General features: G+C 39.3%; 7 protein-coding genes across 10 annotated transcripts in view; 5 read left to right on the top strand and 2 right to left on the bottom strand.

Annotated features, from left to right (window-relative positions):
- The window catches only part of LOC127265184 (two-component response regulator ORR9-like), a 92,044-nt gene extending 90,862 nt beyond the window's left edge, over positions 1–1,182 (top strand). Inside the window, exons 3-5 of the mRNA XM_051294895.1 lie at positions 12–109; positions 237–314; positions 655–1,182. Coding sequence (XP_051150852.1) covers positions 12–109; positions 237–314; positions 655–1,023 — 545 coding nt within the window. The 3' untranslated portion in view covers positions 1,024–1,182. The remainder of the gene's footprint in view (positions 1–11; positions 110–236; positions 315–654) is intronic.
- A 1,155-nt stretch (positions 1,183–2,337) lies between these two features.
- LOC127265754 (protein MAIN-LIKE 2-like) lies at positions 2,338–6,701 on the bottom strand. 2 transcript variants are annotated; one of them, XM_051295736.1, is made up of 6 exons: positions 6,435–6,701; positions 4,559–4,668; positions 3,816–4,460; positions 3,572–3,739; positions 3,095–3,484; positions 2,338–2,989 (listed from the first exon to the last, which is right to left on the bottom strand). In XM_051295736.1, exons 1-6 carry the CDS (start codon positions 6,463–6,465, stop codon positions 2,378–2,380), a joined length of 1,956 nt encoding a protein of 651 aa, XP_051151693.1. In that variant the 5' UTR covers positions 6,466–6,701; the 3' UTR covers positions 2,338–2,377. The 2 variants fall into 2 exon arrangements, with proteins under 2 accessions (XP_051151693.1, XP_051151701.1); XM_051295744.1 differs by lacking the exon at positions 6,435–6,701 and having other exon boundaries at positions 3,816–4,455.
- Positions 6,702–7,617: 916 nt separating this feature from the next.
- Positions 7,618–9,004, top strand: LOC127264824 (uncharacterized protein At5g39865-like). Its single transcript, XM_051294371.1, has one exon. It carries the CDS (start codon positions 7,807–7,809, stop codon positions 8,848–8,850), a length of 1,044 nt encoding a protein of 347 aa, XP_051150328.1. The 5' UTR covers positions 7,618–7,806; the 3' UTR covers positions 8,851–9,004.
- Positions 9,005–9,328: 324 nt separating this feature from the next.
- Positions 9,329–10,766, top strand: LOC127264831 (DNA-directed RNA polymerase V subunit 5A-like). The gene is made up of 4 exons (XM_051294378.1): positions 9,329–9,664; positions 10,167–10,340; positions 10,419–10,532; positions 10,618–10,766. Exons 1-4 carry the CDS (start codon positions 9,398–9,400, stop codon positions 10,741–10,743), a joined length of 681 nt encoding a protein of 226 aa, XP_051150335.1. The 5' UTR covers positions 9,329–9,397; the 3' UTR covers positions 10,744–10,766.
- Positions 10,767–10,796: 30 nt separating this feature from the next.
- On the bottom strand, positions 10,797–13,259 carry LOC127264841 (mitochondrial fission 1 protein A-like). Its single transcript, XM_051294386.1, has 5 exons — positions 13,017–13,259; positions 11,518–11,653; positions 11,277–11,398; positions 11,144–11,207; positions 10,797–11,053 (listed from the first exon to the last, which is right to left on the bottom strand). The coding sequence occupies exons 1-5, from the start codon at positions 13,107–13,109 to the stop codon at positions 10,968–10,970; spliced, it is 501 nt and encodes a 166-aa protein (XP_051150343.1). The 5' UTR covers positions 13,110–13,259; the 3' UTR covers positions 10,797–10,967.
- Positions 13,260–13,728: 469 nt separating this feature from the next.
- Positions 13,729–17,446, top strand: LOC127264241 (triacylglycerol lipase SDP1-like). Of its 3 annotated transcripts, none has more exons than XM_051293713.1 (5): positions 13,730–14,068; positions 14,615–15,835; positions 15,943–16,086; positions 16,180–16,857; positions 16,972–17,446. In XM_051293713.1, exons 2-4 carry the CDS (start codon positions 14,636–14,638, stop codon positions 16,846–16,848), a joined length of 2,013 nt encoding a protein of 670 aa, XP_051149670.1. In that variant the 5' UTR covers positions 13,730–14,068; positions 14,615–14,635; the 3' UTR covers positions 16,849–16,857; positions 16,972–17,446. The 3 variants fall into 3 exon arrangements, with proteins under 3 accessions (XP_051149666.1, XP_051149670.1, XP_051149671.1); XM_051293714.1 differs by having other exon boundaries at positions 14,666–15,835; XM_051293709.1 differs by having other exon boundaries at positions 13,729–15,835.
- A 627-nt stretch (positions 17,447–18,073) lies between these two features.
- Positions 18,074–18,937, top strand: LOC127264270 (probable calcium-binding protein CML36). The gene has a single exon (XM_051293717.1). The coding sequence runs from the start codon at positions 18,229–18,231 to the stop codon at positions 18,865–18,867; it is 639 nt and encodes a 212-aa protein (XP_051149674.1). The 5' UTR covers positions 18,074–18,228; the 3' UTR covers positions 18,868–18,937.
- Positions 18,938–20,536: the final 1,599 nt, after the last annotated feature.

Here is a 20,536-nt window from a genome sequence, read left to right on the forward strand (position 1 = left end):
ATGTATTGCAGTGACTACAGTAGATTCTGGTAGCAAAGCTTTGGAATTTCTTGCCCAGAGATGTGAATCAAATGATGCATTTGTTTCTCCAACTAACAATAATCATCATGTAAGAATTTTGGTTTGTTTATTAGTTATGATCAATCCCTTTTGTTCCTTTTTAATTAATTTTGATCAAGTTAAATTAAAAGAACAATCTTGAAATTCATCAATTCCCTATATATATTTTCTTGCAGGAAGTCGAAGTGAATCTTGTCATTACAGATTACTGTATGCCTGGAATGACAGGCTATGACTTGCTCAAGAAAATGAAGGTATAGATTCACATATGTATACATTTATTTATTTTCTTCACAAATTAATTAATTATATATATATATATATATGATGTAACATGACAATTTCGGACACAAAGTGTCATTTTCTTACCATTCAATTTAAAATCAATCTGAATCTTGACAATATCTTTTCTTTCCTCCCTCCCAACCAATTCTTGCAATTCTTAATTTTTCCAACAAAAACATTGATGGGATGTGACACACCTTTTACTCAGTCGACATGATTATTATTAAAATCAGTACTACTACTATTGTTTTGATCATCATCCTATTTTTTTTTACCAAAATAAATAAATTAAAATTGTTGTATGAACAGGAATCCTCAATCCTTAAAAACATTCCAGTGGTGATTATGTCATCGGAGAATGTCCCATCAAGAATCAACAGATGCTTGCAAGAAGGGGCTGAGGAATTCTTCCTTAAGCCTGTAAGGTTGTCAGATGTCAACAAATTAAGACCCCATATGGTAAAAGCCACCAAATGCAATTCTATTATCGACACTAATTTTCAAAAGCCTGCTGGAGAAGATGAACAGCTACAGTTACAGTTACAGTCACAGTCACACCCCACATCACAGTCCAATAATAAAAGAAAACAGCAGCCCCTCGATGGTGGAGGAGGAGAGCTGTCACCCCAGAGAAGAACTAGGGCAAGATACAGTGACCTCACAGTCCTGTCAAGTTAAAATTATATATATATATATATTGTATAACCTGTTTTTCTTAAACTTTTTATGGGTGGTGGTTGTAAGGGTTAATACATGAAAGGATTTTGTACAGGGTAAAAAAGATGATGATGATATTTGTACACACAGTAAATTACAGTGATGCCCAATTTTGTATTATTGAAGAGAAAGAAGGGGGAAAGGGTTTTCTTGCATATATATATACATATTGTGATAGTATATATATGTATATTTTAGTAAATTTTTGTTTGATTCTTTTTTTTTTTCACATGCGTGATGGTTTTGTTGGGTTGGGTGTCTGTTTGTCTGTGTGTCTGTTGCAGGTAATGTTGTGAGCATAACATAACATGACATGACATGACAACTCATTTTCTCTGTAAGAAGTACACAGTAGAGAATACTTGCACATGCCTCCTCTCCCTCCACCTTCTCTGGATAATCAATATCGACATTATTTTAATAATTAATTAATTGCCGATTAAAATATATAAGGTATATATCATTAGTATGAACAGCTAGAGTCGATTCTAAATCCAAGTGAGAGATAGGACCATATATAAAGGTTCATTGTATGTTAATGTATATTGATATAAGATTTTTTCAAATATTATGAACACTTTTTTTTTATTATTATTATTATAGATGTTAGAAGTTCATGTTATCATTTATGTAGTAATTAAATGGATAATAGTATATATGAAACATAATTATTAATATTAGCCGATAAAACTGTTGGGTTTGCGCCGGCCTGTCCCCTCCCCCGGCCTGCCGCAGTAGGAGCTTTTATCTATATTGTATTGTATTTATATTTAATATGATCAATAATAACATCTACTATTATTACATATTGTCAGCTTAAATGCTTTATTAATGATTCACTCTAACCCCCGCTTACCTATATTTATCTATAATTGCAAATAAATTGTTAAGTCTAATTAAATATAATGGTTGTAACGTACGGAATGACCTAATTAATCTGTGGGTAAAAATGATAATGGTATCAAAATAGAAGAGATATATATATATATATATCTAATTAATTACATACACAGTATCTTCATCAATCTTCTACACCTGAAAATGGTGAAACCCAAAAATGAAGTTGAAAAAAAAAAAAAGGAAAAAAAAAGAGCCAAATGATGTCTACATTAATTACATCCCAAGAAAGAGTCTTGAATCCTAACGGCTTTATGTTTCTGGCCATTTGGTCATAACCTCAAATTTCCTGCAAATTTCACCAAAACAAAAACAAGAATTACTCATCCAAACACATCCCTAAATTCTTACAACAAAAAGTTCGAACAATGGCTGCACCTTTTCCATCTCCGGTCATCTTCTCCGGTGGTCGTTCTAATTATGCCGTAACGCTGTACTCGTTCTGACAGGCGACGTCCTCGCCGATTGCCAGAGTCGACTGCTGTACAGGATCACCATGTCCGAGTGGAGGTTGCAAGATCGTCTCACGACTGGCGCGGGGATTTTCGTCTAACACGCTGAGCTTGGGCTCATCGACCTCGACCGTGAGCTGGTACTCGGACTCGTCGAGATCGTCGACGGCATCGCCGTCGACGATGTGCGACGGGGCCAATGCGACTGGGATCGAAAGGTGGTCCTGATCGGCAATGGCGACGGCGTCGTGGGCCATGTGATAGACTCGAGATTGATCGGGGTTGATGACGGAGTAACAGAGCTGCGACGACGGAGTGTGGGTGTAGTATTCTTCCGGGTCGTCTTTCCGTCGCCGTTTCGTCGACCCCATTCTCCGAACCCGTTCCTTTCCTCTAATCCTTTTTCCGACCTCGTCGAGCGAGTTAGCGGCAATGGTCACCGTCGAGCTCCCGACGTGATCCCTCAAGCCTTCGTGCACAATGTACCTGATTCTCGCAATCGACTGTATCTGGTTGTCGTCCATTCCGTGCGTCGACAACGTATCTGCCACATGCGCAATGTCCCTCAATGCAGCATTCTGAGCTCAGTAAGAAACCCGATTCAACGAACACGGAAAGAATCCGAAAACCGTAAAAACAAAGAAGTTAAAAAGATACGGTCGAAACGTAAATTGGAATCTTACCATTCGTTGAAATTCGGATGAGATCGGAACCGGTCTTCCTATCAATCGTCGAGTAATTTTTAAGTACCAGTTCATGTATTCGCCTTCATCCATGTCTTCTTCGGCTTCCACGATATGGAGGTGACGATTCGCCCATTCATTGAGCTCCAATTCCATTTTCGTCGACAGGTCTATCCCGCCGTCGACGCCGCGGGTTTTCCTCTCCCATCGCTGGACGTCTTCCGGGACAGTTTGATGCATGCCGAACTGTCTCAAGCAACGATCCGGAAGGTGCCTTTCCGCCTTGTCGAAGCATATCAACATTGTCTTGGATCGTCCGAGAATGAGTTGATTCAAGACGCTATCGGGTATAACGGTGTGGCTGATGTTCGCATACGGGCACCAATCGACCTGCATAGGAAACACGAGCAATTAACGCAATTAACATCCTACGGTCCGAAAACAAAAGTTTCGATGGAAAGCATATTCCGAACGTACTTCGGTGTGTTTTAGTGAATCCAAAGCTTTACGATAGAAAGAAACATCACGGTTCGACGTCGGACCGCTATGTTTCCCTTTCCATCGGAGCACAAAAGGGAAGCACTCGTGGATTGGGTCGTGATGGAGCTTAGGCCGGCCGATGTTCATGTGATAGTAACTCCAGCACTACAAGAACAAAACGATCGTCACAAATCGAACGCCGAAATCAGTAATTATTTTTCGGAATTTAATCTCAATTCACCTGAAGCAGCGTCAGACAGCCGCTGATTGTGCTCTGCGATCTAAGCGACGCGTTTCCAAGTGCCCTGTACAAGAAGGATAATGTCGCCGCGCCCCACGCATACTTCCCGGCACAGTCAAAACTCTCGAATAGCGGGAGGTACATGACGGGAACTTTGTTACCGGTCGTGGTCGAAAAAATGGTACTGCCGACGAGATAAAGAAGGTAGGCGCGCGTATGGAACTCGAGGTCTTTGACGGAGGCGTCTTCGGGACACTGCGAGAAAGTTTCTTTAAGCCAGCTCAGCTTCACCATTCCGCCGCTTGTGTACCTCGAATCCGGAGATCTACCTAGATATTTAATGCACACTGAATCGCACGTCGTATACGTTACGCCTATGACAGGTTCTCCGTCGATTCGAAGTCCGAGAAGGTATGCGACATCTTCGAGTGTTACCGTCATTTCTCCGACGGTCATATGGAATGTGTTCGTCTCCTTTCTCCATCTCTCGACTAATGCGGAAATAAGAGGGTTGTCGAGACTTATTGCCGGAATCAGTCTCAAGTAGCCGAAACCGGCCCTCTTCACCAATTCAACCTGTCTATCCGTAAGCAGCCAACGATCGAGTTTCGAAGTGTGTTCGTGACATCTAAGTGCACCTCTTTCCTAACAGCAACAAAAAAGAATCGAAATCTTGCAGGTTACGAAAGCATTGACTATGGAATAAGAAAGAAGGGATTTGGGATGTTGATCAGCTGAAATACCTGTCCTTCCCAAACGGCGGCGGAGACATGCTTGTCTTGATCGTACAAAACTGAATCATCGAGCGGTCCAGGATTGGCAGCATAATCATCCATTGGAATAGAAGTTACATCTGTCAAAATGCAAGAAAGTCGCCCCAAGAACAGCTGTTTTAGTAAAGGAGACTTACAGTTTGTACGACTTAGTTATATGAGAAAGAGAAATCAAGATTTCGTCTATAAACTGCAAGAATGCACTTGTTTCTACCCAGCAATGCAAATCATCTCTCGACAAGTTAGGCGGAAAGAATGTAATCCAAATATACTTTTTTTTTTTCTCCCTCCGAAGAAATTATCGAATTTTTATGAAATCTCAATTTTGCTTCAGTTTTGAAACAGTTTTCAGTAATATGTTGAAACAGCTTTGGTATTTCCTTTAGCAGCTTAATGATATTCTTTTTAGGGTAAAATCGTACTTAAAAACCCGACCATTAATTATTGCCTTTTTATCCCCAACCACTTACCGGTAAATTTTTTTCGATTAAAACTTCATTTGCAAACATCTAAACAACTAACTACTCCTAAATCCGATTATAACTAAAAGCAAAAGGTAAAAGCATATTCAAACAGCGCCTAATATCATAGAACATAGATTAATCCACCAATAATACTTCTTCAATTAGATTCGAAGAAAGTGATCAAGAATCGGATAAATTTTGATCAGAGAAACATATCAACAAACTTTTACAGTTGCTGGACGATAAAAATGTTCAATAGACACAATCAAAAGCAGAACAGGACACCAGCTCATGAAATTTCAAACAAAACAGATACATATATTAATGACTTGATCTAACCTCGGATCAAACGAAAATTGGCCAAAATAATATCAAATTTGCATCCCATTTATGCTTATGTCTATTTTACTGTTTCATTCTTGAGTTAGAAATACACTAGTTGCAGACGGGGAGATTTTTCTCAGGCAACTGATTGAACTAAATCAGGCCACAAAAGATCGTATTGGTTTCATTATAGCATATACTAATGTCCACGCAACTTCTGACATTCTCAGCTTTCGATCTTCTTATCAACCATATTTATTTATGAGAGCAATTCATTTGAATTATCTCCTAGAACAGTCGGATTTTGATGACTCTGAAGCAAAATTACTTCACAAAGAAAATGGGATCAGCAATCTAAGCCATTTTAAGATCAGGATATTCGTAAACGAAAATTCTAGTTATTTCACGGTCGCCGGATTACTGATCTTCCTAATTAACTGTCTACTTTAGCATTCTTGACAATTCAAGATAAATTTCATTCACATTTCTCCACCTCCCCATTTCACCAAAATGTCTCAAATCCATTACTTGTATGAATGTTTCGACACTGAAATCGGTCATTGCAGACCCTTGCAATATACACACATATGCACAAATATATATAATATGTATGTATGTATTCGCATTTGGGCATAAGACACTGCTTTTGCAACTATTGATATGATGATTTCTCACTGACTCTACATATCCACAAAATGGTGAAATTTTCGACAGATGATGGCATGCCCTAATGGTAGACTAAATTTTTACAAAGTGCAGAATCAGAAGCTGTAAACTCTCCAATTAATTCACAAAACCAAGATCCTTATCCAGAAAAGGCATAGCAAAGCAAAGCAAACCACTCACCATCAATCAAATTTGAAAATTTTCTTACACTAAGGTCATGAATTGATTGGTCAGAAAGAAATTGCAGAGCACAAATAGTTCGAAGAAACCGCCATTATTCGATGAGAAAGAACAATTCCGAAATGAAATTGAAATTGAGAAAACTAAATATAATCGTAGACTCTTATCACATCCCCAATTCTTGCAATAATTTTAACAGGAAGAAGACTTACCGGAAGCGAAGTAATAATCCTCAGACTTCATACCAAAGCATTGAATTCTTTCTCTCAGCCCTTGGAAAAAAAACCCCAAAACCGCCGCGAATTCGAGACAGGTTTACGCGAGAAAACAATGGGCTAAGAACCCTAGAAAATTGCCCCCAAAATTAAGCCCTCGGAATGGAGTCCGGTGCCCGAAATAAGAGAACGGCGACGACGACGACGCGGCAATGGGAATAGAGAGAAAGGAAGAGAAGGGGGAGGGAGTGTGGTGGATGGAGAGAGAGAGAGAGAGAGAGAGAGGTGAGTGTAGCTTAATGGGTTGGGCTCTACGAGAAAAAACAAAACCCAAAACTGTTTGGATTTCAGAAAAAAAATTCGAAAGTAATCATGGGTCTGGCTTTGAACCAAACCCTTTTCGCCATTAAAGATTGGACCTTTAAACATATATGTTTGTGTCGGTGTTGCAAGCAGATATTTGGTGGGTGTGTACAGTGTACGTGATTTGTGTGGTACCCAATTCTTGATTAAACAATTGTGTGTGTTTTTTCTAGGTCTCAAATTGAATTTTAAATCTTAATTTAAATAATATTTAATAGTGTTGATTAGAAGAATATAAGTATATATTGAGGTGAAATCATATAAATTTGAAAACAAACACTCGTATTACAGTAGTATTATTTAAGAGTTATGATTAAATAAAAATAATTTAAGTAATTAAGCTATATAAGGGCTCAGATGAAATTCAACACGCTATCTAACTTTGATTATTTAATATTGTATGACAACATATAAACTATTGACAAATAGGAAATAAAAATACATATATAGTTTAAATCAATATAAAATATATGTTCATCCAATAATCTAATACACAATTTTAGTTTTTGTTTACAGTATCTGCAATCGCTATTTTTCCAACGTATTTGAGATAAATTTTCAATAGAAAATAATTATTTATAAATTAGATTTGAAAACACCATATGTAACATGCCATTAGATCAATTTAAAAATGATGAAAAATATTTGTATTGAATTAGCTGTTTTCACATCATTAATATATATATATATATATTTGATATGAAGTTGTTTATTCTAGATTTGACCACCGTTGATTCATCTCCTTCACTCCGTGTCTGAAATCCAAGATCATGATATATCCCACTGCATTTACTTGTTGTTCCTCCATCCCATCCACCCCCCACCCCATCCCACCCCACCCCTCCTTCATCAAGACTTCATTACCACTAATTTGTTAATCATTTGTACTTTTGGTCAAGCTAAGCAACGAACATATAAATAAATACAACCAGATAATCCATCCATCATATTTTCATCCCCAATTTCAAAATTAGGGTTTCGATCGGACCCCCAATTTCTCCCCACCATGGGCTGCACAGCTTCTCGCTCCGCCAATTTCATCACCCACCGACAGGATTCCGCCTCCAATTCGCCGCCGTCTCCCCGTCCCACGTTGTCGGATCCTTCCTCGCCGCCGGTCGCCAGAGCGCAGTCCCTCCCGACCCCTCTGGTGCACCACCCCCCCCTGAAGAAAGGCGACTCCAATCACTTCGTCGCCCTCACTTCCACCACCTACGGCTCCATCGTGATCGTCGATTCTCCAAACCCTAGGTCCAGCGGCCACGATTTGCCGATCCCGTCGGCCGCCATTGGAACCGGAAAGCCCCACAATTTCGAAGATCCCTTATCCCCTGATTCAGTCATCAACACTTGGGAACTCATGGAAGGCCTCAACGACGAAGACGACGACGAATTTAATTACCACATTGTAGATTCTCCAGCTCCAATTATGGAGTCCTATGATATCGTGGATCACCCTGTCGTAAAATCCCTCTGGAAGCATTTATCCGACGAGTCCATTGCCGGTCCGGCGACATTCTCCGATCATCTAAACACCCATCCCCGAGGCTTCCGGAAGCTCGAAGAAATGCCGGCCGAATCAATCAATCCGGCCGGCGCCGAGGATCGAATCATCCTCTATTACACTAGCTTGAGGGGAATAAGGAAGACATACGAGGAATGCTGTGCCGTGCGCGCGATCTTCAGGGGATTTCGAGTGATCGTCGACGAGAGGGACATTTCGATGGATCGATCGTACCGGATCGAATTGCAAGAAGCGTTGAAAGGGCGAGTATTCGGTCTGCCGCGAGCGTTTATCAACGGGAAGTGCGTCGGCGGGGCTGAGGAGATCAAGGAGATGAACGAATCCGGTGAATTGGCGAGGTTGTTGGAAGCATTTCCGACGATCGATTTAGGGTGCGTGTGCGAGAATTGCGGGGATGCGAGGTTTGTGCCGTGCTCAAATTGCAATGGGAGTCGAAAGATTTACCGGGAGACGGAAGTGGCGGCGAGGGAATGCCCGGAGTGTAATGAGAACGGGTTGGTCCGATGCTCCGGTTGCGGGCATTGATTTAGGTTCGTTCGATGTATCCGTCGTCGGTTCGACTTTGAAGTGTTTATTTATATATGTGTATATATACGGGTGGTTATTGTTCGGCTCGACTCGGCTCGGGTGTTTATTGAGGAATTTGTGAATGTTTCTTGAATAATAAGGTTGAAGTTTATGGCTGTTTGTGTGATGTTTTGGATTTAGTATTATGTACGAAGTTGTAATAATATTATTATATGGGTAGAATTGTATTATGGTGTATGTGTAAAATGTACTCATCTTGGTTGGAGTGTAATGTAAACGTATTATTTCACTTGAAAAATAAAAAATAAAAAATTAAAAATTAAAAATCTCTTAAAAAATTTAGAAGGAAAAATCCAACTGATAATGTTAATTTAACGATATTTTATAGTAAATAATACAGTACTTAATAATAATAATAACGAAGGCTGTGGCCGGCCCAAGGTCACCCGCAGGTAACCTAAAGAGGCCCTTAAAACTGTAGTAGAACACAGACTTAGGTCAGAAAAGAGCGGAAAAAAACGAGCGGGGAAAAATTACCAGAGTTATGGATAGAGACGACGACGGCGACGCCGCCGGAGAGCAGAGCTTTGGGACCTGCCTGAGAAGTTTGGTGGACGAAGGCAACATTGAAAGCAGCAGGTACTATCTGGCACGACGAACGGCGCTTGAAATGCTCAAGGATCGTGGATACGCAGTACCGAACCGTGAGATTGATCTATCGCTCGAGGAATTTCGGAACAAGCACGGCCAGATGCCTGATGTTGATAGCTTGACGATTGATACTCGTCTCATGGACGATCCTGAGATTAAGGTCTGTCTCATCATTTCTAGAATCTTCGCGCAATTTCCCTTTTCCGTTTATGTTCTTTAGTAGAATTTGGGGATTTAGGGTTTTCTTCGTCCTTATTGGTTACTATGACGAATTGACTTGGTAGAACTTCAATTGTAAACATATATCACCTGTGAAAAGGCTCGAATGTCCTGAAATTTTGCATATTCCCAATGATGAACTTTGTTGATTGTTAGAATCCTCAGCATTGTTGAGTTCGTCGTCATTCCAGTGAGATGATCTCGAATTTTGTACTTACTATAACTCGAATTTGGGAATTTAGGGTTTCCATCGTCTTTATATGCTACTGTGGCGAATTGATTTGGTAGAACTTCAATTGAAGACATATATGACCTGTGAAGAGGTTCCAATTACCTGAAAATTTGCATATTCCCAATGATGAACTTTGTTAGTCGATAGAATCCTCTATTGTTGAGTTCTTCATTTCCAGTGAGATGATCGAATCCATACATGATTTCTGCAGCTTCAAGTTCGGTTCTTAGGTCCAAGCATAATCAAAGTAAATTCAATCCGTGCTATTACTGCTGAGCTACTCAGCTTGAAACTGGAACGTGCAATCTTCATCGTACAGAGCAAGATCACCAGCCAGGCCTTGAAATCTATTGACGTTTTACCTTTCAAAGTCGAAATTTTCGAGGTAATGCATCAAATACCTTCTCTTCGCCTATTTCTGCACAAAAACTACAAAGTTGATTTATTTCATCATTCGCTTTAGATCAAGGACTTGCTCGTTAATGTCACGAAGCATGAGCTAAAGCCGAAGCATCAAATCCTGAGCAACAAGGAAAAGGAGGATCTGCTGAAGAAGTACAGCATTAACGAAAAACAGGTCAGTCTTTTTCTAGCATGAATTTGTCGTCGCCTAACGTTCAGTTAAGTAAAGAGTTAGCTTATCTCGACTATTTTCTTTCCAGCTTCCTCGTATGTCTGAAAAGGATGCAATGTCAAGATATTACGGGTACAAGAAAGGGCAGGTCGTTAAGATCACGTACAACAGCGAACTAACACAGATGCACGTCGCCTATCGATGTGTTTGGTAATGCATTTCTATGCTTGTTTTCTATTGCATGTAAGTCTCGATGGCTAATGAACCTGGAAAAACAGGGAAACTTTTGCCCTGACTTAATTCAAACCTATGTTCTCATAAACATGTCTCTATTTTGATCAAATGTAAGAGCTAACGATCGATAAACCAGCACAAAACTTTCGACACTTTACATCAATAAAAAGATGACAGAAGAACAAACGATGTTACTGAGACGGTTCATCCCCTCCGAGCGAGGGCAGCAGCGATCCCTCCGGCTATAAGTCCGACTGCAGTTGCAGTGATGCCAATTCCAATAACGCCGTCTGCAAAGAAGGCAAGAATTTCGCCTAACTTATCTAACTTTTCGATTGTATCTGAAAAGGTTGAGTTAAGATTTCGACTGTTGCAATTACCTTTTGTTACTCTATCTTCCACAAGTTTCTGCAGTGATATCGCCTGCCTCCAGTCAGGAGCAATCTACCGATCAAAGATTACAGGTTAAAACGAAGGATGTTGTAAGTGAATGGCGTAAAAAAAAAGACTAACCTCCAAGCACTCTTCGAGAAGTTTCATGCTTCTTGAATAGTCTCCGGTTCTGTAATATCCAACAGCGAGCAGATAAAGCTTCTCCCTCTTTTGTAACGGACTGTTTGCGTTGGTCAGCGAAGCTGCCGATAAGAACCAAATAATTGAATAAGTTATGGACCTATATCAAGAATAGAATACACGAGCTTCAATTCACAGTGATATGAGAAGAGAAATGAGTTCGATCCATCTAAAGTTTAACCTTCAAGCATCGCAATTCCACGCTGCACGTGTTCAGGTTGTTTGGAATGAACAAGTGCCCACGACAGTCGCATGATACTTTCATTCTTTCGATCATCGGATTCATCTTTGGTAGCTGCAACTTCTCGCTCGCACCCCTGTGTGGAACTTAGAATGCTTAGGCTTCTTACTTCCGTAAACACCACCAGACAACATTGATATAATGATTCAAAATCAACACAGTATGGTTTTAGAATAATATCTATTAATACATGCTTTGCCTAGAGATCCATAAACTTTGCTAAGAACTTTGAAGCCTTGTCCTTAAGATTAATCAAATAGTTCTCAACAAAAACTATTTAATACAATGGCTGTTAGACTAAATTCCCGGATGCATAAAACACGAGGCAGCTATAATCTTCGCAGGAATTCTTAAGTCTCATCCTTAAGATTCATCAAATAGTTCAGAACAGAACATATTTAGTACATTGGCTGTTCCACTAAAACCCAAAATGCATAAAACACAAGGCAACTATACAACTATAATCTTCCCAAGAATTTCTAAGTCTCTGTCCTTAGGATTCATCAAATAGTTCACAACAGAATCTATTCAATACAATGACAGCTGACACAGCTCAACTAAATCCCGGATGCATAAAACACACGGAAGCTATAGAGAATTCCGAAGTCTTGCCCTTAAGATTCATCAAATAGTTCACAACATAATCTATTTAATACAATGTCCGCAAATACAATGGCTGTTCGACTAAATCCCCAAATGCATAAAACACAGAGTAACTATAATCTTTGCAAGAACTCCTAAGTCTTGTCCTTAAGATTCATCAAATAGTTCAGATCAAAATCTATTTAATACGATGGCCGTTCGACTAAATCCCCGGATGCATAAAACACGCGGAAACTATCATCTTCGCATGAATTCCAAAGGTTGTCCTTAAGATTCATCAGATAGTTAAGAACAAAACCTATTTATGCATAACACACGCAGCAACTATAATCTTTGCAAGAATTCAAAAGTCTCGTCCTTAAGATTCATAAAATAGTCTGCCGACATTACAAAACAACTACTCCATAAGTTGTCGACAAATTAAAAACTTAAACATTACAGTTGGAATAACAAATGCTCGAAGTGAAAATTCCAGCAAACTGATATATCATTCGTAGATGACAAAGTTCATTAATTATTAGAATCGCACCAAAACTGTATGAAGATAAAGACAAAACCCTAACCAAACATCATTTCCTCAATAAAAAATGAAACCACAGAATTTGCGCAAACGGATTCTCAATTATCACAAATTGCAAATCCCTTTCAAAAAATGAAACTTTAAAAGGCAAAAAATACTCTAATTACAAAAGCAATTGAAAACCTAGATGCGGAATAAGCAGGGGGCAGCAGAACATTTCAAATTCCTTCACATCAATGCAATTAATGAAGCATATTGAACGAATATGGAAATCTGCTGAGAAAATCACGAATTAAAACGAGAGAAACATGCATACAACGATGACATCGGGAGTGGACCAAGGAAGATGATCTCCGCCGCTGAAGAAATTCGTCACAGATTCGAAGAACTGATTGATCTTGGCGTCCATCTTCGTGCCGACAGAATTCGTAGATCGTTTCTTCACCTGCACCCGAGATTGTTCGCACTTTTCCTTTCCACAATTAATTTATTAACTTTTCGGTAAAAATTGGAAAGATTTGCCCGTTTTTCTTTTGCGGTTTGCCTCTGTTCAAAGCCTCACGAACTTTCCTCTTTCTTTTATTATTATTATTATTATTATTTTAATATATCTAAATATATACTTTTTTCATTATATTTATCACATACGAATTTTTAGTAAAATGTAATTAATAAATACTTAAAATATATATTAATAAAATTAATGATAAATTAAAATTAAAATAATTATCTAATTTAATTAAAATTATAAAATTTAAAATATAATAAAATAAATAAATAAAATATTTTATGCAAGATGAAAATAATATAAAATAAATATATATTATTATTTTTTAATTTAATATAAAATAGATATATATATATATATTTTCATCCAAAACGAAAGAAGTATTTTATAAAATAAAAATGCATTTTTTTTTATTCGAAAAAATAATAAAAAAAAGTTAAAAATAAACACGCCCAAATTGTTGGTAATATATATATTAAAATTTAAAATGCACCCATTAATCGCCTAATCGGCTAAGGTCATCGAACAATGAACAATCCCACCTAGGCTACCGAGCACCCACTCCTTGACTTGTTCATGTATAATTCCAAAGGGTTCACCCTTAATGTTTAATTCCCAAGGGACGTTTCTGAAAGCGAGGATTGGATTGACAGGTGAAACACGTTTGCAGAGGCGATGTTTTGTCATCATCCTTATCCACCCGCCAGGATATATACAGCTTTTATGCTCTTCAATCTACCGGCGATTATTGGCATGCGTGGATTGTTTGGGGCGCTTGAATCAATTCTGCTTACAAACAAGCTGCCGATTGACATTAGTTTCTTCACTGCAAAGGGAACGCGCCTATTTCATCTCCTCTTGTACGCATTTGATTCTAATCTCCAGTTATAGCATATATTTCCAGCTTGTTTCTCAATTCGTGTGTAGGTATGTATTGATTAAGTTCGTCGAATGAGGGAATTTTGGGTGCGAAGTTGTTTTGGCGTTATTTCGCATTCTAGGGTTTGGATTGAGAGGTTTGGGGCTTTTTGATTCTTCGACTTTTTGTTAATGGTTTAAGGCTGTGATTGTTCGATTCTTCGTTCTTTTCCTCCGATACATCGAAATTTCTCTAATTGCTTGTTGAATAATTGTCTCTGCAAGTTTTAAGTAGGAACCATTAGGGATTGAGATTAGGTTTTAAATTACCAGAAGCCATGGAAATAAGTAGTGAGGCTATTTTTGATTCTTTCTCCATTGGTCCTTCGACACTATTTGGTAGAGCCATTGCATGTAGAGTATTGTTCTGCAACTCCATGTCTCATCTGAAGCATCAGCTCTTTCGATTATTGTTAGAATACTTTGACAAGTTGAAGTATTGTTTGAGACACTATTTGTCTCCTGTAATCTCATCCTTACACCCACAGAATCCCCAAGCGATTCTAATAATGGTTATGGTAATCGCCTTCATGCTCAAGCGCTACACAAATGTGAAATCGAAGGCAGAGATGGCGTATAGGAGAAAGTTTTGGAGGAACATGATGAGGGCAGCATTGACCTACGACGAATGGGCTCATGCAGCTAAAATGCTGGATAAAGAGTCGGTAAAAACGAATGAAGCGAACCTCTACGATGTGGAGCTTGTAAGAAATAAACTTGAGGAGCTTCGCCATCGTCGCCAGAAAGGTTCACTTAGGGATGTCATATTTTACATGAGGGCTGACCTTGTTAGGAACTTAGGTAATATGTGCAACCCGGAGCTTCACAAGGGGCGACTCCAAGTCCCGAAGCTCATAAGGGAGTACATAGACGAGGTCACAACACAGTTGAGAATGGTATGCACCTCCGACTCGGAGGATCTTCTTTGGGAGGAGAGACTTGCTTTCATGCACGAAACGAGGCATACCTTTGGTAGAACAGCTTTACTCTTAAGTGGTGGTGCTTCTTTAGGAGCTTTCCATGTCGGAGTGGTGAAAACATTGGTAGAGCAGAAGCTCCTGCCCCGGATAGTTGCTGGCTCAAGCGTAGGGTCGATTATCTGTTCTATTGTTGCCACGAGGTCGTGGCCCGAGCTGCAGAGTTTCTTCGAGGAATCTTGGTATTCTATCCAATTCTTCGACAGATTAGGTGGGATTTTTTCGACATTCAAGAGGGTCATGATGCGTGGTGCAGTTCATGACATTAGACAGTTGCAGGTGATGCTGAGGGAGCTCACGAATAATCTAACTTTCGAAGAGGCTTATGATATAACGGGGAGGATATTGGGGATCACAGTTTGCTCCCCTAGGAAGCACGAGCCGCCTCGATGCCTCAACTACTTGACTTCTCCTCATGTCGTCATATGGAGTGCTGTGACGGCCTCGTGTGCTTTTCCTGGTCTGTTTGAAGCTCAAGAACTCATGGCTAAGAATAGGAGGGGAGAAATCGTCCCTTACCACCCTCCATTTCATTTGGGACCCGACGAGGCTCCGAGTGCTTCAGCTCGCCGGTGGAGAGATGGCAGCCTGGAGATCGATTTGCCGATGATGCAGTTGAAAGAACTCTTTAATGTGAATCATTTTATAGTTAGCCAAGCGAATCCTCACATTGCACCTTTGCTGAGGATGAAGCAGATCATTAGAGCTTACGGTGGCAACTTCGCTGCAAAGGTATGTTTGGTTGATTTTTCAAAATTCGATTCTAGAATTTGTCACTACAATTGTTTAGCATTGTCTTAAGCTAAAGAAACTGATAATCGAGTCCCCTTGCAATGCAGCTAGCTCATCTCGTCGAGATGGAGGTAAAACATCGATGCAATCAGATAATGGAGCTCGGCTTTCCCCTCGGAGGACTTGCCAAGCTTTTCGCGCAGGACTGGGAGGGCGACGTAACTGTTGTTATGCCGGTCACTTTATCTCAAGTAAGGACCATGACGATGATGCTAGATTTTATGAAGTTTATATATTTGTCGAGATTAATTTGACTAGATTGATTGGCTTCCTCGATTTTTCAGCTGTTGAAGATAATACAGAATCCGTCTTATGGCGAGCTTCAGAAAGCCGCGAATCAGGGGAGGAGGTGCACTTGGGAGAAGCTATCGACTATAAAAGCGAATTGTGCGATCGAACTCGCGCTCGATGAGTGTGTTACGATACTCAACCATCGGCGGAGATTGGAAAGAAGTGTCGACCGAGCTGCTGCCTCTTTTCAAAGTCTCCCGTCACCGTTCAAATCCAATGCGTCGAGGAGAATCCCGTCGTGGAATGTCATAGCCCACGAAAGCTCGACAGGTTCCCTCGAAGATCTCCCTGCCCCAGCCGCACATGGCATGAAGAATTTGCGCAATGGAAGCAATAACGATCTCGAAAATGTTGACCTCCATTCTTGGACGAGAACCGGTGGCCCGTTGATGAGGACTACCTCAGCCAACGAATTCGTAGACTTTGTGCATAACCTAGTCCCCCCGAGCGTCGAAAATCCTGGAGTTACCGTGGCACCACGAGTCGACCTTCATACGAAGCAAATGTGCAACGGCATTGTATTAAACAACGTGAAGAAGGGACCGTCGAATTCAAATTCAAATCAATCCGATCGAGTAAGGGATTCGGACAATGCAGCCGAGTGCCTACAGCTCGACTGCCCGGACGAGGAAACCACCGACGACGACGACGACAAAAATTGAATCGAATTGGTGAGTTCTATTTACAATAGTTGAAGCTTTGTTTACACAAGACTTGCATTTAGGATTTCGATACTATTCAATTTTTCAAAAACTATCAAATTAAATACTAATTTGTTGTTGCAGTCCAATGTCCCGCGGCGCGCATTTGATTCCACATGATGATTGGTTGGAGACAGGTCAGGCTTTGATTCGATTTGATTTGATTAGATTTGTTTTGGGGAAGACAAGAAGATGCTGGGTTGTATGTATACTATACCTGTTCCTGGCGGTGGTGAGTGAGCCAACTCGGTGTCTTTTTCCGGCAGCCTTTTTCTTCAGTCAGCCTTGGTTTCGCCGCCGTATGTTAATTTACCCGCCGGCCGGCCGCCGCCTTCTCCGCGTGCTACTGTTGGTGGGGCCCGGGAGTATTGCTCCTGTGCAGAGTAGGGTAGAATATGAATATACCCGTGATATTTGTGGGCTCCACAGGAAAGTTGGGTTGTAATTGAGATTGCTTGATAATTTTTATTTGGAAAAAAATAAAATCAGAGCACCGTATGTATAGATTAAAAGATCAATTGTATACTTATGATTGTATGTAAGAAAAGAATTGTGTCTCTGCCCTTAATTGTACTTATCTTGGTATTTTTGTATTATTTTTTGTTATTATGATATATGTATGAATGTATTTTAACAAGCACAAAGCTGAACTGTTATTTACTTGTCCAAAATAGTTAAAAGGATAGGACATGTGACTCAAGATGACAGATGATTCATACAACATTCTTTCTGGTCCAAATAAACAAATGTTAAAACATAAGGCATGCTTGTGAGGAATTTTGAAACGAGCACATGCACCAGTCAAAAAAAGCATTAGCAAACAAGCCTCTTTTTGGATTAGAATATTCACTTTCCCAATCACAATAACCTCTCAAACATTGTCAAAAATTAAATTATTTAAATAATAATATTTCAAAAGCAGATAATTCAGCACAGCTTATTGTTAATTTCATATAAATATAACGCATATTTTTATTTCACTTATGTAGTGCTGTTTGGAGAGATTTACACTTCCAAATATTGGATTATTATAAAGTCAGCCTTCCAATTTACACTTCTACCAAGGCAGTTTTTCTAGACTGATTTATTAAATTATTGCTTAGTTGATTAATTTATCTATTTTAGGGTAAACCAAACACGCCCTTACGATACCAATAAATACCGAAAAAGTTCGCATTTCTCTCTCCAGGAAGCTTCCTGGAAGCTCACCTATGGAGTCCCCAAATCCTCACGCATTTAACCCTCCCTCGCTCCCACAGTTGCCTCAGCTTCCACTTTCCTTCATAGCTGCATCCTCTCCTGCGGAGAATTTTCCGTGCAGGTTTCGATCCGGTTTCCGTGATGAAGCTCGTCAGAATCATCCCCCGGAGGCTGTTCAAATCGAAGAAATCGCGATCGGTTTCCAGATCGGAAGGCGATCCGTCGTCGTTTAGCTCTCAAACGACGTCGTCGTCGGCGTCTTCCGAGGACGTCTTCAAAAAGCCTAACGGTTTGTCGACGCCGACGAGCGTCCTTCCGAACGAGGAGTGGTCGGAGGTTTCGGCCGACGCGTACTTCGAGCTGAAACAGGCGTTCGAGATGATCGACGGCGACGGCGACGGAAAGATACGGAAAGAGGAAATGGAGGCGCTGCTCTGCCGGCTCGGCGCCGAGCCACCGAGCCAGGAGGAGATGCAGCTTATGCTCAGCGAAGTCGACCGCGACGGCGACGGTTGCATCACGTTGGAGGAGTTCTACTCGATCGGCTCCGCCTTCGCGCCGCCGACGTGCGATACCGAGCTCAGAGACACGTTCGATTTCTTCGACTCAGATCGTGACGGCAGGATCACGGCGGAGGAGCTTTTCAACGTCTTCCGTACCATCGGCGACGCCCGGTGCACGTTAGAGGACTGCCGGCGCATGATAAAAGGCGTCGACAGTAACGGCGACGGCTTCGTCTGCTTCGACGATTTCAGCCGTATGATGGATCTTCAGCGATGATTAATTTTCTGTTCATTATTATTTTAAATTATTATATTAATAAAATAATTGAAAATTTGCCATTGGCCAAGCCTCTCCTCGTTATCCTTTCTCTTTTGTCATTATTATTATTTATTATTGGGAGGATCTTTTGCATGAACATCGCATAAATTTGGGTATGTGGTTTAACCGTTGGATGATGTGAATCTAAAATCAGCTCATCGATCGGACGGCTGCGATTGCAGGTGTCCTTCGTATATAGTGTCACGTTTAACGCAAAAATAAATTACTAGTATTAATAAATAATTTTTTTTAGTGAAATCGTTTTGTATGCTTTAATTACAGGAAATGATATTATTTTAAAAATAAAACAAGTAAATAAAATATTTTTAACACAAAATGGAAGCTACTTTCTTGGTACCCAATAGAATGTTGACATGTGGCATAAGAAAGTGCTCCTTGACCAATCAATTGGCGGAGACTGAGCCACGTAGGCAGACATGTTATTACGGTTAGGTTGTTTGCGCGTTTGTTTGTTTGTTTTTACCCTTAATTTACCGAACTGAAATAGAGTGACATGTGAAAATAAAACCAATCGAAAATTGGAAGTCAATTATAGATATTAAATTATTTTCTTACAAAAAAATTACAAACATAGTATCAAATTGCACTATTTTTAAATCATATATATATATATAGTTACAAATAATAATTGATGTTAGACGCGTTTGGTGGATTGTGGGTTGGAAAGTTGGAAAAAGTAGAGGAAATTTACAACATGTGCACCACTACTATACCACCACATGCCATACGATACAATGCAATGTATGTACCACAAACATTTATAATAATAATAATAATAATAATAATGATGATGATGATGATGATAAGTTCCTAAATGAGATCCATGCGTTCAAAACCTCGACCCTTCTAAAGTGACTTATTTCATAATTGAATTATTATTGTTGTGTTTATCTTTACAACTATTACCTCTTCATTCTATTCTATTCTATTATATAGAAGGAGATATTAAGGATTTATTTGTTGAGAAACATTAATATAGTGATAATTAATACCATAAAAACAAAGGCTGTAAACTACAAACAAACAACCGCAAACACAAACGCAAATTAAATTAAGATTGGGAAAAGTCGTGATAGACAATGGGTCACTTTCGGCATTAATTTTTTTTTTTTTTTTTTTTGTTTGTGTAATTTTCTCTGCAGGTGGGCTGTCTGTGGCGTTATTATTTCATTCTTAATTTCCATGAAATTTCCTTCCATTATTAATAACGTTGGAAGTGTGTTTTGTGGACTTATTAGCCCATTTATTAATTTATATTCTATTTAATAATATTACCAAAGTATTCAAATGCTTTATCTTTAGATGGTATTCTCAATTATATTTGTTGTTCAATATATCAAGTAAATTTATTGATATGGTTATTTTATTTACAAAGTAATTTATAATTTAATAATTATGTTGATAGAAAATAATAATTTTTTTAATAAAATTGTAAAATTTGACGTCATTTAAATTACTAAAAAGTGTAACATGTTAAAATAAACATATGTGGTGCAATTAGACTTGCTCTAACTGTTGGAACCACTAAATTCAGTTTGTAAAAAAGTTGAAACAAAATCGAACATTTTTAATTACGGTTTACTCATTTATTTTTAAATTTCAATTT

The sequence above is a fragment of the Andrographis paniculata genome, unplaced genomic scaffold (genome assembly GCF_009805555.1).
Source record: "Andrographis paniculata isolate CXL003 unplaced genomic scaffold, ASM980555v1 Contig17END, whole genome shotgun sequence".
Classification (NCBI taxonomy): Eukaryota; Viridiplantae; Streptophyta; class Magnoliopsida; order Lamiales; family Acanthaceae; genus Andrographis; species Andrographis paniculata.

What these genes read in the sequence shown, in the direction of transcription:
- LOC127265754 (XM_051295736.1), bottom strand. Translation starts at nt 6,465, where the DNA reads ATGAAGTCTGAGGATTATTACTTCGCTTCCG. An exon ending in GCTGTCTGACGCTGCTTCAG is followed by an intron (nt 3,740 to 3,815) that starts GTGAATTGAGAT and finishes TTGTTCTTGTAG; the next exon opens with TGCTGGAGTTACTATCACAT. An exon ending in CATCCGAATTTCAACGAATG is followed by an intron (nt 2,990 to 3,094) that starts GTAAGATTCCAA and finishes TACTGAGCTCAG; the next exon opens with AATGCTGCATTGAGGGACAT.
- LOC127264824 (XM_051294371.1), top strand. Translation starts at nt 7,807, where the DNA reads ATGGGCTGCACAGCTTCTCGCTCCGCCAATTTCATCACCCACCGACAG.
- LOC127264831 (XM_051294378.1), top strand. Translation starts at nt 9,398, where the DNA reads ATGGATAGAGACGACGACGGCGACGCCGCCGGAGAGCAGAGCTTTGGG. An exon ending in TGGACGATCCTGAGATTAAG is followed by an intron (nt 9,665 to 10,166) that starts GTCTGTCTCATC and finishes TGATTTCTGCAG; the next exon opens with CTTCAAGTTCGGTTCTTAGG. An exon ending in ACAGCATTAACGAAAAACAG is followed by an intron (nt 10,533 to 10,617) that starts GTCAGTCTTTTT and finishes TTTTCTTTCCAG; the next exon opens with CTTCCTCGTATGTCTGAAAA.
- LOC127264841 (XM_051294386.1), bottom strand. Translation starts at nt 13,109, where the DNA reads ATGGACGCCAAGATCAATCAGTTCTTCGAATCTGTGACGAATTTCTTC. An exon ending in CCACTCCCGATGTCATCGTT is followed by an intron (nt 11,654 to 13,016) that starts GTATGCATGTTT and finishes AGTTCCACACAG; the next exon opens with GGGTGCGAGCGAGAAGTTGC. An exon ending in GGAAGATAGAGTAACAAAAG is followed by an intron (nt 11,054 to 11,143) that starts GTAATTGCAACA and finishes CCTTCTTTGCAG; the next exon opens with ACGGCGTTATTGGAATTGGC.
- LOC127264241 (XM_051293709.1), top strand. Translation starts at nt 14,405, where the DNA reads ATGGAAATAAGTAGTGAGGCTATTTTTGATTCTTTCTCCATTGGTCCT. An exon ending in GTGGCAACTTCGCTGCAAAG is followed by an intron (nt 15,836 to 15,942) that starts GTATGTTTGGTT and finishes CTTGCAATGCAG; the next exon opens with CTAGCTCATCTCGTCGAGAT. An exon ending in TGCCGGTCACTTTATCTCAA is followed by an intron (nt 16,087 to 16,179) that starts GTAAGGACCATG and finishes TCGATTTTTCAG; the next exon opens with CTGTTGAAGATAATACAGAA.
- LOC127264270 (XM_051293717.1), top strand. Translation starts at nt 18,229, where the DNA reads ATGAAGCTCGTCAGAATCATCCCCCGGAGGCTGTTCAAATCGAAGAAA.